We start from the raw sequence: 16473 nt of genomic DNA on the forward strand, positions 1-16473 counted from the left end.
TCCGTAATCTTTGCGATATTCTGTTCAAAAGTAACAAACAACACCTCCATCTCATTCGCACTGTACCCTTACTGGGAAGTGCTTTTTTAAATTATTTTTTTTTATTAAAAACTGCCTGCACGCCAGTTTTCATGGGATCGCTGAGAATTCAACCTAGCGCGAGTTTGTAGGTAGCACAGGATTATACTCTTAAGGGCTTTAATGGGTATTCTGTTACGGCATTATATTCAAAAAGGGCCAGGTTCTGCCCACTATTATGGAATCCCATTGTCGCTGCAGCTTTGCATGACCACTTTTTTTTTTTTTTATTTCCGTGTCATACGTGTCTCTGGACCATTCAGAAATTCCCCATGGTCACCGAAAACCTAATCTTTACTCTTTCTTTAACCTGTTAACATTTGTTGACACTCGAGCGTGTGTCATTTTACTCTTTACTCAGATCGTCCACATGGAGAAAAAAGGTCCGACGCATTTAGGTCTCACTTTAGAACAGCCACAGTCACAGATTAATCTGGGTGCATTAATGGATTACGGGACAATGTTTTTTTCATATTTGACTCTCACTGCTCCGCAGTCACTCGGATGACGTCGTGGGATTATTGTACAGTGCCGCGACCACTTCTCTCTAAACAGAAGTGAGCGGGCGGGGCGGTAATGGCTGGAAGCGCGGTGCTAAAGTTTGAGGATTCTCATGAGCCGCGTGATGACGGACAAAGCTGATATGGTGTCTTTTGTTGACATGTGGCGATTGATGAAAACAGAATCCCAAGGGGCGTACGTCACACAAATGATTTGCTCCGCGACTCCATTGAATATGAAGCCACTGAGCCGTGCGTCCGCGGTCCGCTCTCGCGTTTTACCCCGATCTCGCCAAGCTGTTGCTCTGAGGCCACGCACATGTAATCTCCCTGGAACAAAATTGAGTGGCAACAGGAGGAGGCTGGGGCGGACAAGCCAAAAATATTTCAATGCATTCAGATGTTGAATGTGGATAATCCTCACAGTGTCCCTTATTTCCCGACAACTCTCTATCTTCTACTCCACCGCAGTTGAATACAGCGGATTTCAACTTGCCTCTATCGACAGACGTTCCGATCGGACCTCGGCGAACATTATTTCATTGGATGATTATCTTATTCAATCCCTCTTACATGTGCATTTTATACACAGCTGTGTTCTTTTTTCTCCCCCTCTGATTTGACTCGACGAACAGAGGTTTGTTTGTCGACCCCTGGCCGGTCGTGTCATCGTGCCCTTGTAAAAGCATCGCGGTGGGTTCCACTTTATGGCCTGACTCAGATTTGCCGTTGGATTTGCAGAATGGCACAGGGGCTCCGTGACACGAACCATCACGGATCACTGGGTTAAGATGGGATGTTGTCTTACCCGCACCATTAAATCCAGGAATAAGTGGGCTTCGGCCCGCTTTGAGAGGGAGAGAGGTATATACATATATTGCGACTGCTCACCGTTTGAACTTTGCGCATGTTGAATGGTCCGTGCCCCCGGAAGCTCGGATGGCGGGCGCCAAGACTGCGCAAAAAAAACACAAGACTTCAACTCAATCTCCTTGCACAACATAACTGAGGGACACTGTTTGACCTTATGTGAGCCTGTTGCAGAGGGTTTGACCTTATGTGAGCCTGTTGCAGAGGGTTTTTGTTTTTGTTTTTGTCCTTCCAGTCTGTACTCAGTGTACCAACCTGGATGGATGCTAAGTGTAAGACATTATGTCATCTATCCTACCTCCGGCACTCGTGTTCCTTAACAGAGGCAGAGAGAGAGCGACAGTCGGATCCTAGGTGAAGAAGTGCAGAATGTAATTACAGGACTGGGGAAGTCTTTCACCTTCTGTCCTGATACTTTGGCACCATGGTGGGGTTGCATTTCCATTTTGCTTCCGTGCCAGCTTCTGATATCAGGCGCTATTCATGAAAAAATCCCCTCGCAGTACAATGCAACACTAAATTACAGTGTGAGCCGGTGTGTTTTGCTGTTGTTGCTGCACTTCAGAACAGCCTGTATGTGTACATCAAAAGCAGGCGGTCTCATGGGGAGTCTCAGGAGTCTTCGAGACCCGCACCCAAACAAGGACTCCTCAAAAGGGCCGGAAGCACTGCCGCGCAAACAAATCGGAGGGGCGTGAGGGTCCGGAGACCACGGACTCATCCACCGTGTCCCCGTGACAAGGTTTCAACTCTCGGCCCATGTGAAACTCACAATGCTCACGGCAACGTTTGAGGTCAAACACCTTTCAATATGTCCTTTTCCCCCTTTTCTCCCCGACACAAAGGCAAGTATGCGGCCTGAAGTGGCGACTGCATACGAGGGAGGAAGCAAATATTTAATGTTTGTTCTCTCTGCCCTTTATGGTAGGTGGAAAGTTTTCCTGCTGTCTAAACACACACGTACGACAAACAAGCACGGGAGACGGGAGAGGGGACCCCGGCATTCCGGCCGACTGTCTCCGACGACAGGCCATTAAAGCCAAAGTCCTTTCTGTGTCAAAATGTTCTCGGGGGTAACGGCAACATTTAACCGGGGGGACCGCTTTCATTTCGCTCGGCAGCCGAGACGAAGGCTTTTGTCGCCGGCCTCAAAGGATTACCAGCCTTATAGTTGAGAGTGTGGTTTTTGAAAATTCACATCCATCTGAAGTGACGCGTCGGTAAACAATAGGGTGTGCGGGTCAACCCTCAAACGTACGAGTCCCTCGCATTTTTCTTTCTCTTCCAAATCCCCTTTGACAACGTTCCCGGTGCGGTGATAGTCACTTTGACTGAAGTTAAGTGAGTTGGCCAGATTCGGCTAAACATGCACCAGCAGAGCACACAGAAGTGCACTCATTGTCATTTTGCGGTTGAGAAAAACAAAACAAGAACAAACCGTGGCTTTTAAACTGAGAGAAGAAAGGAGAGGAGGCACAGTTCATCAAATTAAGTTAAGTGAAGAAGGGACAGGAACTGCAGGGGCTTTGACATTGTGCCATTTCTTCTTACCACTTACTTTATTTTGAAAAGACTTTAATGGGAAACATGACTTTGTCAGGAACAGTTAGATCTACCTTGGTAGAATACATCACACTTGGCCAAAGTTAAAGTTGAGGACTTTCCAAAAATACCAGTGAGTGACACAATAGGGTTTTTCTCCCCCACACACACATTGATTTGAAACCAATTTCCTTTTCTAACCTGCAAATGTTGAACTTTTGTCGATCACGGACAATATTGTTGCAAATACATTTGCAACATTTTGAAATGGAATCTTGGGTCTTTAATCTGAATTTCATATTGTGCATTTCAAACGTTGACACGAAAAAGTAATCTCATCTTTCACATTTGTGCCAACGTTTCTTGGGAGCCACCTTTTCTCTTTTTCTTTCTTTCTCTCGGAGGATTCGGAACAAGAGCTCCTGCGGCACTGGGACGGTTCTTCCACACGACTCGGGACTGCTGGGGCCACGCTCCTGTGTCGTGGACTCGGGTGGGAAGTGTTGGATTGTTTAAATTGTAGCCGCTAGAGGGACACACACACACACACACACACACACACGCCCTCCAAACTCCGTAAACACCATCCCATCACTGCGCGCCACGGAGAGATTTACCGCCAGTGAGAGTTGCCTACCTGTGTGACTTCCCACTTTGGAAAAAAAAAGAAAAGAAAAACACTCTGTCACACACACACACACACACACGCACGCGCGCACCCGCGCACACACTCGCGCGCGCACGGCCCCGGAACATTTGAAACACGAGTTGTTCTTAAAAAGACTTAGAGAGAGAAATCCGCCTGTGAAGCGCACGACGTGCTCCGACTCCTCCAAGTGCGTCTGCTCCGGGCGATCGATGAGCACCGCGACGCTCCCCCGCGCAGCGCGCTGCCCCTCGTCCTCCGCCTCGCCGCGCCGCTCGCCATAGCGCAGCGCAACTTTGGCACCGGGCGCAGAGGCAAAGGGAAGTTTGGATTCTTTCTATTTTTCTTTTTTTCCTTTTTTTTTTTGAAATCACAATTTACCTCTTGCTGTTTCCTGATTTTTTCTTTTTTTTTTCTTCTTATAAATAAATATGAGAGGTCGGTTGGTTGTCACTTTTCTTTGGGATTTAACATGTGCCTTTTCTCATGCGCTTTTACGGGTAGGATAAGGAAACAACAAAAAGGTGTGACAAGAGCCTGGCGGACAACTGTGGATTTCTCTGAGTAACTCCTACCGGGGATGAGGGGGGCATCGGCCGGACCCCCCTCTTGATTGATTAGCCTACTTATTAGTCATCCCTTTGGCTAAATGGGAACCATTGAAAAGGCACCGTGGAACACATACATGAATCAAATATTCCTGTGTCCCCTGAATGTCTCAAGAGTAGTTTTGCTTAAGAGAGGGGGTCGTGGCTTAGCATTAACAGCATAGCTTTATGGGTTCATTTTAGACAGCATTGTGCCGCTGTAAAAAAGAAAAAAAAAGAGAAGGGAAAAACTCGAGAGGATTCCAAAGAGGAGAACATTTGTGGACATACATTTTTTTTTTCTCCAAGTTATTCCGTTGTTTCTTTTATTTTTCTCCCACCTCTCATTTTAAATATTTTTTTTGCCATTTCCTCTCCCGAAAAATGAAACTTTGGACATATCCCTGGGTGTCTTGCCTGGTGATTATCATCTTGTGTTTTGGATCAGAGTGCGGGACAGCCCGGAGAAAGGGGAGATCCAAGAGGGAGTTGGTGCGCATTAGGGAGGCGAAAGCCACCGTACCGGGGGCTTGTGCCACGCGTCTGCCCCGGGGCAAGCGCTCTTTGCCCGGCTCGGAGCGCCGGGTGCTCCGCCAGCGTCGGCGCTCCTCGCAGGCGGAGGACCACTCTCCGGACCGGGGGAAGGCTGTCTATTTCACCGGCAGGGGGGATCAGCTTCGGCTGAAGCCCGGCGTGGAGATACCCCGAGGAAATTTCACCCTGGAGATGTGGATCAAACCGGAGGGAGGTCAACGATCACCCACCGTGATTGCAGGTAGGATAGTCTGCACATCCTCCGTCCTGTCGTCGCTCCAACTCTTTACATTAGTGTAAATCCACGGCCGGGCGAGTTGGAATCGGATAACCGGGGAACTAAGCATGCGAATGTGCCATAATCTCACCCGCTGTCACAGTGTATCAAACAAAGCAACATGCAGTTTCAGCGAGTTGAAAGCGAGTTCATCTATCAGACCAGACAATGATGTAATGCTCTGTAAAGTACAGCGGATATTCTAGGTAGTGCAAGCGTAAGGTCACCGGAGATTCTGCTCATATTTAAGTTGGCCACCTTGCAGAGCGATAACCGCCGCGGCGTGATTTCATTCCACACATCACTGTTCCCCTCGGTGTTTGTTCCACTTCGGAAAGGTGCCGTGGGTGGGCTATTGTTATAAAACCAAAGTGGGGAGTGGGGGGGGGGGCAGCAGCAGATGTATGCGACTGCATCGCTACTTGACCGCGGCAGCTGATGTCACTGTGCGTAAAAATGTAATTTCTCTGAGCCGACTTGGCTATTTTAAAACTATGATGTAATGGCCCGAACTTTGTGAGCGAGCACGTCACGCCGGCCACCGACCGGAGAGAGTATAGTTTCTATGTGGATGCGCTCAAAAGAAGACTCGCATGCTCCAGCCGCAAGCTCGAGTGCCCCCCCCCCGCGAATCGACACCTTTGGATTGGCTACCGGAGTTACGAGACAGCACTGAGAGAGAGAGAGAGAGAGAGAGAGAGAGGGAGAGATCCAGGGTTTCCCCTCTCCAGCGAAAAAATGTCCTGCTCGTGTTTGTTGCAGCGACGGTTGCGCTTTCTCGGTGTTGCGCGCGCGTTCTCTCCCAAACGCAGACGCACATCGTGGTTTGTAAATTGAACGTGCAGTCGGACAGCGATGAGGCATCACCCGTCCGGCGACCGCTCTCGAGGAGGATGCACAGACACTTTTGGGTAGATCCCTGTTGGCGGAGATACGCGGGGCTGATGGTTGTCATCTGTGCGCACATCTGTGTTTGTCCTGCCAAATCCGCAGCCGTGCGTAAAGCGGCACCAGCAATGTGTTAAAAAAAAAAAACTGCACTGCATCGTTTATTTTGACCAATAGCGCCTTTGTGCATTACAGAATTGGATCTTTTTTTTTTTTTTTTGATTGCTTTTCCTTGCCGATAGGGAGCGTTGCATACACAACTCATTGCCTGCCACAGTGTACTTGTGCAGATGGCTGCCTTTGAACTGAACTGAACTGAATTGAACTCAGTCCTCCTCAGCCCGCCGTTATGCCAGTCTGAACGTTTGGGGACTCAACCAAACCATATGAGTACATTTACTCGCTCCTTTATTTTATATCTGTCTGGCCCTCTCAAAACAACCCCCCTCCCATCCACACGCATAAATAATCACTTGTGCGTGTGTAAGTGTGTGTGTGTGTGTGTGTGTGTGTATCAAGATACAGTACACTTTTAGGTAGTGCTAGCCAGTTGGCAGGGACGAGCTCTGCAAAGCCAATCCCTTTTAAGACTCCCCAACTGGGGGAGAGGGGAGGGGGGGTGAGAGGGTCTGTTGTGACCTGAGTGACTCGTAGATTTTGATGGGATGGACACAATAACAGCAACATCTGCACAGTATAATACAATCTAGTACAACAACAACACACACATGACGGCCACCACATTGACCACAGATTTGAATAAACACCTCTCCGAACATCGCAGGCTTTACAGATGTGGTACCGGATCACTTTATTTTGTACAGGTGTTGTTGTTGTGCACACGTCCTCCCTCATTGCATTGGCTTCTTCCTACTTGAGATTGCTATTCATGTCTAATCGTATGTGTTCATTTTTTAAGATTTGCTCCATGTGTGCTCACATCAGTGAGCTGGAGAAGGGGTCCCAAAGAGAACAAATATGATGATCAAACAAATTCAATAAAGCCTAATCTTTTAAATCCAATTCAGGCCTCAAAAATCCCAGTGCCTCCAAAAATGCTCCATCCCCTTGTTTTGATCCCAGCACAGTGTTGTTTGCAGCAGATGTTTTTTTTTTACAGTGTTGTTTTTGACCTTCACTCTCAATCTCACTCTCTCTTTCTCTTTTCTTTTCATTATTTATTCCTTTATACTTTCAAAGTACACGTGTTATGCATGTACACGTATGCATATGTTTTCTTTGCATTTGCGAAGGGAGGGGGTGCCGTCATACAGACAGCACAGCCTTGACTTGACAAATGAAAAATGGAATGTTATTTATGCATTCTTGAACAATTTTTGCAAAAACTTCTTGTCTTCATTTTGGAAAAAAACCCAGAGATAACTGAAGGCCAGTGATATATTAAGAATATAAACAATGTGTGATCTATAAAGACCAAAATTACTGACCATTAAAGTTGCATTTTCAGTCAATTTTACCAACTTTTGTTCTACAATTCTCTTGTTTCACCACTTTTTAGGGGGTAAATGTTTGTTGAAGGATCAAGAGTTGTTACCTAACAGACGATTGATCAAACCATCGTCAAATACGAGTGGGTTGTCTTTTGTCCTTCAAAGTGAACGACACGACAGGTTTCATGTGGTCAGAATTAATCCAAGGTTTAAAAGTGCGAGCCCTCACACACACACACACACACACACACACACACACACACACACACACACACACAGAAGATCGGAACATCAAGTTCTGTCTGCGAATGCCATGCAAACTTAGTTGTGCCCTATTTGCCCTTGTATCCGAGTCATGTTGGGCTGTCCCGCATCAAAGGAAGAGGTAAATAAATCAGCGGAGGAATGGAGGCTCTCTTCCATGACCCGCTGAGGACAATTATAAGCAGACACTGGCAGATAATTGCTGTGATAACAGATATATCTTGGTGCTGTTATCTAGTGTCATGATAAATGAATTTCCCTCGGGATAAATAAAGTATCTACTAAACTGAACTAAATTAAAAAAAAGGGGAAAAAAACAAAAAAAACAAAAACACATTGTGGATATTTTCATCCTCTTCCTGTTTTTAAGTGTAGTGATATGAAACTGGCATATTAACAGTGAGATGAATGATCTTGAGATTGTGACTAATTACTGGGCCCGTGGCAGGAGGTTGAAGAAAGGCTGAGGACTAACGGTAACACCTAGCCTCCCAGATAACTACCTCAACAAGAAACATCCTCACCATCTTCTCATTAGTTTATTACTGTAAAGCACGGAGCACCTTACCAACGGATGTTGGGAAAAGTTCTGCTTACTCCAAAACCCCGATTGATATCTTTACATTTAATTGGAATATATTCCGAGAGTTACAGTGACACTGTCACAGTATAAGTTAGAGTGCAGAAAAAGGGTTGTTAATTCACCTGACATTCGAAAACATGATTAAGTGCAACTATTGGTCCATCATTTAGGACTCATTTAACAAGCATTTAGAAACTTGACATCGGAGTTAAATGTTCAGAGTCAAGTGTTTTAAAGGATATAATCAATATCCTTGTTATGTTCCTCAGGTTTGTTTTTTTAAATATCAATGGAATTTTCCATTGTCTCCTCGGGGGGGAAACTGCTGTGCCGGTCACTTTCGTATGACTATGATAAGTGCCTTTCTTTGACCTCTCAGAGCCAGAACCGCTCAAAAGTAAACCCAGTCTTCATTGTTCCCTTCCTCCCTGCTTTTTATCAAGTCCTTGTGACATTTTTCTTTGTCTGTGCATGTGTATTCTTTTTTTCCTTTTTTTAAACTTTTTTTTTCCTGAGTGTGTTTTTCTTGGAAGAAGACAAATGGCAAGTGTGAGGAAGGTTACCTTTGAACCTGACAAGAACAGCTCTCCACTGTAGTGTGCACACGCAGATCCCTTCGTGTGCGTGTTTGTTTACGTTTCTGAGTGGACACAAATGTGTACTTCAGCTTTTCAATTGGTCTGTGCGTATTGTGGGGGTGTGTATGTATATGCATATCTGTATTAGTATGTGCGCACATGTGTGTGTCGGTGTGTTTGTGTGAACCCGAGCAGTCGCAGCGCAGGGTCTGGAAAAGTGTAGTGTGTTAGATTAATTGAGCATGGCAGAATTATGACAGCTGTTTACACTAGGAGCCCTACGAGCATTTTAGCACACCTTTTAGCCTTGAGTGCATTAGCTGACAGATGGAAGGCTTTTTCCTTCCAGTGTAGTGGAAAGCCTGAAAACGTCATCCACCAAAAGACTGACCTTGACGCTGAACCCAACCCTCACTCTTTGAACATTAGTCCATTGAAATACCAAGTTAATGAATTCATACTGGAGTGTTCGTCTAATTAGAAACAGGTCAAAGTTAGTAAGATGTCGATGCAGCCACCATTAGCCACCACTTATTGCAGGCTTAGGAAGCCTAATCGATGGGGAACAAAGGCATCTGAAGTGGACAAGTACGTTAAGGCAAAGATGTGACCATCACTATGGTAATCAGCTTATAATTTCAGACCATTCAAAAGGTAGCGGAGACGAATATGAAGGGCATTTGCAGACATTTAATGCAAATTCCCTGAGGCAACTGTAAAGGACACCCCATATGAGCTTTGTGTGCAAAAGGAATGCGTTGTGGATAGATATAACTGCTCAGAAGCACCTGTGCAAACCAAGACATTCACATGCTGAGATGGACTTCATGTGGCACCTCAAGGTGCTTTGGAACCTTTGCAGGCTTTGACAGGACTGTATGGATTTATGCAGCGTAGTCACGAAAATAAATTAACGGAAACACATGTACACGCACAGACCTGAAGTTGTGTGCCTGCACATGTAGCTACCTCAACATGCGCTAGACAAACAAACAAACAGCTAGCATTAGAGATCCCCTAAGAAGTGAAAACACATTACCATGCTGAAGCTGACACACAGGATCCAAGTGAAACAGGAAAAAGGTGTTTTGGCGCCTCTACAAAAACAAGGCCTTAGCAGAAAACCTAGCCCTTTCTGGCTACCCTAGTGGCAAGGGACATTTACTCGAGTAACTGTAAATGCGCTCAGTGTTCACAAAAAGCCTACACCAAGATATTTCCATGGGGTCTCCCTTAGCTAAACATGCACTTCAACCTAATTTCCAGGAAAACATTCCCTTATAAATAAAGAAATAAAATAAAAAAATGATACATCATATTAATGCATTTTTTGCTCTCTAACCTCGACTACATTTTCAGCATCCGTCTGAAATTGCATTATCTGAAGTGGTCAAATTGTACACAACAAAAAGTAATTGGCATATTGAACAACAAATTATCAAATTCTCTCACATTGGTCTCACTGAACAAGGGCTTTACTAATTGCTGTTCATTTTATCATATGTTCACTGTCACAGTCACACCTGGAAATAAAGGAATGCACATATTAATTTACTTTTTTTCCCCTTCTCTCTCCAGGCCTATACGACAAATGTTTCTATGCCTCCAGTGACCGTGGCTGGCTGCTTGGCATCAAGGCAGTTAGTGAACATGGGAACCGTGACCCCCGCTTCTTCTTCTCCCTCAAAACTGATCGTGCCCACAAAGTGACCTCCATCCACTCCAATGCTCGCTACGTACCCAACCAATGGGCACATGTGGCAGTCACATATGATTGCGTATACATGAAGCTCTTTGTCAATGGCGCCCAAGTGGCTGTCAGTCGGGAGCAATCGGGTGATGTCTTTAGTCACTTGACCAAAAAGTGCAAAGTCCTGATGATTGGGGGGAATGCACTGAATCATAATTACAGGGGAGCAGTGGAAAGGGTGGGTCTATGGAGGCAGGCCCGAGGGCAGAGGCAGATAATCAGGGATATGCAGGGCCACGAGGACCCCCAAGACCTACCTCAGCTGGTCATTCGAGAAACATTTGAGCACCCAGGCCGAAAGTGGCTGACTGTAAAAGATGGTAACTTTCCTCAGCCTGAGCAGGGAGGAGGTGGCCGATTAGGGTTTCTGGGTGGTGGCGGAGTTGAAAATGTTGAGGGATTATTGGACACGACGCTGGATCCTCCAACTTGTGGTCAAACTGTGTGTGACAACGTTCAGGTCATCAAAAACTACAACCATCTTTGGACATTCCGTCGGCCCAAGAAAGTGCGATATCGTGTCATAAATGTATGGGACGATTCACGGATGAGGCCGACCGTATCAGACCACCAGATCAGCCTGCAGCACCAACAACTAAATGATGCCTTTAGCCCCTACAACATCACCTGGGAGCTCAGCATTCACAATGTAACCAATTCCTCCCTTCGTAACCGGCTGATTCTAGCTAACTGTGATATCAGCAAAGTTGGCGATGATGCATGTGACCCAGAATGCAACCATCCGCTAACAGGGTTTGATGCAGGTGACTGCATGTCTGGGCACCGGAGCCGTTGCCCTGAGAATAAACAGGGGAATGGTGTATGTGACCCTGAATGTAACTGGGAAAACTTCCTGTATGACCTTGGCGACTGCTGTAATCCCAATGTGACAGATGTGACCAAGACATGCTTCAACCGCTCCTCGCCACACAAGTAAGATCACTTCTTCCACATTTTGCATGTTATCATATTTTCTGCTCTCATTACCCTTTTTGCTAATTGTTTAATGAGCTGAAATCCACCAAAAAAAGGTTTAACTAACAACAAAATTCTTTGCTTTATTTGATACATTTTTTTGGTTGACATTACTCAGTAATTTTGGTAAACCAACTCCACACCATGGACCCACATGCCCAGAGTGAGTCAAACAACAAATCTTTCCATACATGTGTCCCTGAAGAGAGGTTTTGATGTCTAGTCCTACTGTTTCCTGACCATTTCGGCTGAGGCTGAGTGTAACTCAACTCCCAGCCTGTGTGGCCTGGGAAATCCTCTGGGGGCAGCTAGTCCAATCTAGCCTTGGCCTGGTTCAATCAGTGTTCCACACATAAGCAGTGCAAAAACAAATGCAACCGGGTGACTCAGGGACAGATTGCTCATTTTTGTATCCATTTTTCAGCAACTCTCTCCACCTTTTTCTACTCTGTCTCCGATACCCAGTGGTGCTAATTAAGCCGGCTTGATTGGAGAAGGGAGTTGGTTTGGAAAGAGTGACACTCTAAACAAAGTGTAAGGGCAATTAGGGGTCAAAGAAGAGAGTTTAATATGGCTTTTGCTCGTAGCAATGGAAATCATTTCAAAGACATACTTCTCTTCAGGAAACAGGCATGCTTCCTGAGGAGGCAGGTATGGGTCCCTAAACGTGGCTGGCTGAAAGAATTTTCCAGGAAAAACAGTGAAGAAAGTTCACTTTACTTGCACGTTAATACCAGTATTACAGAATCTCCTTGGTGTACTGTACGTGAAGTAAGATATTCTGTGGTTTCATACAGCTACTTGAGGAGAATGCTGAGACCCTCATAAATGCATGCTAAATTTTTTGTTTTTGTGGTAATCTCATTGTGGCTTGTAGATGATGAGTCGAAGCTGGCAAGGAGAATAAAACTCTGGAATTCGCTGTAATACGTTTTGTGCCAGACCTCCAATAGTAGGATTGTTTGTTTCTTGGTACACTGAAACTCAACACAGTAGACTCAGACATTTTTGTGGACAATGCAGGGGGTCTTTACGGTTAGGGCAGGAAAAGAGACAAAAATGACAGAAATTCAATTGTTTGCCAGTGTTTCTTGCTACTGTCATTTCGGGACAAGCGAAAGGGAGAAACAACTTGTAGGCCTAGTGTGTGGGATTGTTTGAGTCTTTCTGATAGCATGAATCAAGGAAACTAGGCTGTTTTCAATCATAGTTACGCTGGAAGCACTGTCTGTTTGGCACTGTCCTGTTGTTTGAAATGACCGCTAAATAGCTAAATAATGACATCTAATTAATAACATCAGAGCGGAAAAGCAGGTGGGTTTGCCGTTGCTTCCATCTCTCAGTTCCCACTTAGTCATCATTAGAAGCTCATTCATCAAGTGGCAGGCAAACCACTCTGTTCAGACATCCGCTATTGGCAAAATACTTGCAATTTTGCTTACAACGTTCAAATTTCCCTATGGGCATTTGAAAGATGGGGTTGTGAAAGGAAGGATACCAGCAACAGACAGACAGAAAGAGGACAAGAGAATTTTCACTCTAACCCCCCCCCCCCCCCCCCCCCCACACACAGATATAATCTCCTCAAGTGGTTGCTTATTTTGCTTTGATTATGGTATGTCTAGAGAGACTTGCAGAGAGCTACACTACAAACAGTTTGACATTCCTCCCTAATTATGGAATTCTGGATGAACAATGTACTGTGTATGTAGGGGAACAATAGTTTTAAAGTCCTGCATTTATTTTTGCAGCATTTGCGCCTGTTCCCACTTATGTGTAGTGTTTTCTGGCTAGCACAGGACACAGGCAGCTTGTGGTCCTGCAACAGTCTTTCCTCTGAGAACAACATTGTTAATACCCCCCCTTCTTCCCTCCCTCCACATTCAGCTGCAGGAAATATTTTATTGTGTTTTCACAGCCCTTGAGGATTGGGTAGTACCTGACGTTGTCTGACAGCATTTATTTTAAGGATGAACATTCTTATGTCTGTGGCTGGGGACACAAATCGTTGCTGCAAATCATATGTGCAGAAAGGCAGAAAACAAATGGAACCCTGAATAGGTTGTGATTATGTGTTGGCCTGTCCATCAAAGCTCAATGTAATATCTGACTAACTGGATAGAAGGTCCACCCTATAATATCAGAACTTGTCAGAGTCGGAGTGTTTGGGAGTACCTCACATTAGAATGTTTTTTGGGAAACATCTGCCAATCTGAAGCAATATGTAGATGTACAATCTTGGTAGGGCGGATATTAGGACCACCTCAGCCTCAATGTGTTTTTGGGAAATGAAGTTCTAGCCTGGCTTTGTCAAAGGCTAATGGGTCATCCATTTTCCCTTGGCCTCTGTCTCTCTCCCCCTTCCTAAGTCAATACCTCTCAACGTGGCAGGTTAATGGATGGACCACCCTTTCTCTTTCCTTCACTCCCTCTCCCTGCTGTATTCCAGCTCAGAGCGGGGAGCTAATCTCCAGGGCCCTTGACTTGGGTGTTTTACAATTGGTCGTCTAAACCTTAAGCCCCCGTCCCATAAAACATAATTGAGTGCTTGGGCGTAAATACCAGGACTTTGCACTTCCCCTTTAAAGCCATAGCACACTTATAAAAGCACCTGTTGTTGAGGTTTCACCTGTGCTCTCATTGGCGCTGATAGAAGACTTTCTGCATAACAATGGGACTGAGGGGAAAGTGGAGTATTAATCATCCCTTTGCCTGTTCCGTGTGCCTCTGAATCCTGCTTTCTCAAACTCTGCCCTCACCAATGAGAGCAGTCACGACAGGGTCTCTAGAATCTGAGCATCAACATAGATCTTATGCGTGTGTCTTCCATGGAAGGGAAAAGATAATCAAAGTAAGTTGGGAGGTTAAAGAAGACAGAATAAGTATAGTAATAAAGGCAGAGATGAATGATGGGTTTAGGGACTGAGGTGCTGACGCGCTTGATGACAGGGAAGCTGAGGGCCCCCTCCAATTTTAAAAGTGTTCTTGGCCGTGAGACCGCCATCGCCATGCCAGCTTACCCCAGCTTTCACACTATGCTGCCCCAGACATACGTATACGAGGCAAGTTTATGGGTTGATATGAATTATATATGGGTGTAAATGGATGAAGTCATAATTGGCTATTCAATATGAATCAGAAACAAAATAATCAACACGGCATTTGAACTGCCTCACACACTCCTGGATCTCCCTGCAACAGATTCCCTGCAGTGATGCTTGAATTTTGTGAAGCTTGATTGTCTGCACTCACCTTGCCACTCTCTCTCTCTCTAGCTCCCTCAATTTTGCAATCTCTCTTTCTTCATGAGTCTTTAAGAGGTTCTTTTCCCAGGACTGAAATGGCTTGGTTGAATGCATGGAAAATCCTGCGCTTCCCAAGTGGCTCATCTTTGCTGTAAAAAAATGTGTGATGAGAGGCAAGAGAAGGAAACAGGGGCTGTGGGATGGGGAAATAGTTGAGGGGTGTGAGAGACAGAAAAACACAGGGGACAGGGTAATGCAGGGTAAAAGGTTATTGACGAGGAGGTTTGAGTAAAATGTGGAAGGACAGCTAGAAAGGCCCAAATGATTCCGACAGCAAACACGCTCACACGTCAACTGGTACCAACATCTGACAGTGGCAGCAAACCAAAGCCTTTGCCAGGTCTTTACCAATGTGGTCATTTGACATGTATGCACAAGTCCCCTAGTACATCCATTCAGCATGTGATGCGCAATGTTTTTCGTAGATTAGTAAGGTTTTGACCCAAGAGCAGAATTGCTGCTTTTATTCACTGCTGACTCAATCATTTCAGTACGACCCCACTGACCCCCAACCTCATGCATGTCCGAAAACTCTGGACAAATATTTTCCAAGGAAATAATGAAATTCCTGAAATTATGAGGAAGAGGGACCTTATTTCATCTGTTCTCTCTCTTTTTCTCTCTATATCCTTAGACCTGGCCCCAGTCAATGCTGACCTCAGTTGCTCTTGCATTGGTTTGAAGAAAGCATTCGTTTCACTGAACCTTTTATTCACATACTGTATATTTAACGTCTGTTTTGAGTGAACGCTGTGTTTTCACTAAGCAGCTCATTATCCGACTTGTAATTTGAGGCAGACAGACTTGTCCAACAAGGGTTGTAGAAACGTTACGAAACATTTCGTGTAGCTGCATATGAAATGTGCATTGGTGGTATCCTTAGTGGGCTTGTCGCAGTGGGAGAATTATCTCACTAGGGTCAATTCTTCCAGAGCACTGCCAAACACCAGTGTTACTGACTCAAATTGCTTCGTTTAGGCTACATTGAACATACGCTATGAGACAGATTGGTTTTGCACTCAAATTTCAATATTTTATGCGGACACTTGCTTTTCATAACATGAAACTGTTACCCCCCAAAAAGGAAAGAGAGCCAATTGAGCCAGCTGACCATATTTCTTTTTTTATTTTTAAATGTTGAGTATGAAATAGATTTTGCAGTTCTAATAATGTTGTTCAAAGTCTAGACTTTAAATAAAATGGTCTAGTGGTCTGAAAGAATAAATGATCTAGTAAAATAACAGAAGCAGCGACTGAAATTTCTCTTGTACATCGAATTTAAAAACTGGCATATAAAGAGAGTAGTTTGATACTGATTTGTTCCACTTCAAATACATCAAATACTCATAAGATGTCAAACTTGATCGCCTCTAGTTTGAGCTGCTGATTTGATGTTTTTTTGCAGATGTCGCTTTTGTTTTTGCAGGGCCATTAATCATAAATCAAATGTTTTGTTTTGTTTTTTCAGAAAACAGTTTCAGTCAAGTGATAGTAAGCACAATAGTGGAATTTTACCAGTGTGCAGGCAATGTTGTCAGTGGTTCTCTAAACTCCTTAGCTTGTACACAAATGACATGAAATGAAATGAAATCAAGAGCCTTTTCCCAGTGGAATTCGTCACCACCCTTTAACAATACAACAATGA

The 16473-nt window shown here is 44.8% G+C and overlaps 1 protein-coding gene across 1 annotated transcript in view; it reads left to right on the forward strand.

Moving 5' to 3' along the window:
• Positions 1-3777: 3777 nt before the first annotated feature.
• Positions 3778-16473, forward strand: part of pappaa (pregnancy-associated plasma protein A, pappalysin 1a) — an 82224-nt gene continuing 69528 nt past the window's right edge. The window contains exons 1-2 of the mRNA XM_035609018.2: positions 3778-4998; positions 10377-11481. Of these exons, the coding sequence (XP_035464911.1) occupies positions 4608-4998; positions 10377-11481 (1496 nt within the window). The 5' untranslated portion in view covers positions 3778-4607. The remainder of the gene's footprint in view (positions 4999-10376; positions 11482-16473) is intronic.

This window comes from Scophthalmus maximus, chromosome 20, assembly GCF_022379125.1.
Source record: "Scophthalmus maximus strain ysfricsl-2021 chromosome 20, ASM2237912v1, whole genome shotgun sequence".
In the NCBI taxonomy this organism is placed as follows: domain Eukaryota; kingdom Metazoa; phylum Chordata; class Actinopteri; order Pleuronectiformes; family Scophthalmidae; genus Scophthalmus; species Scophthalmus maximus.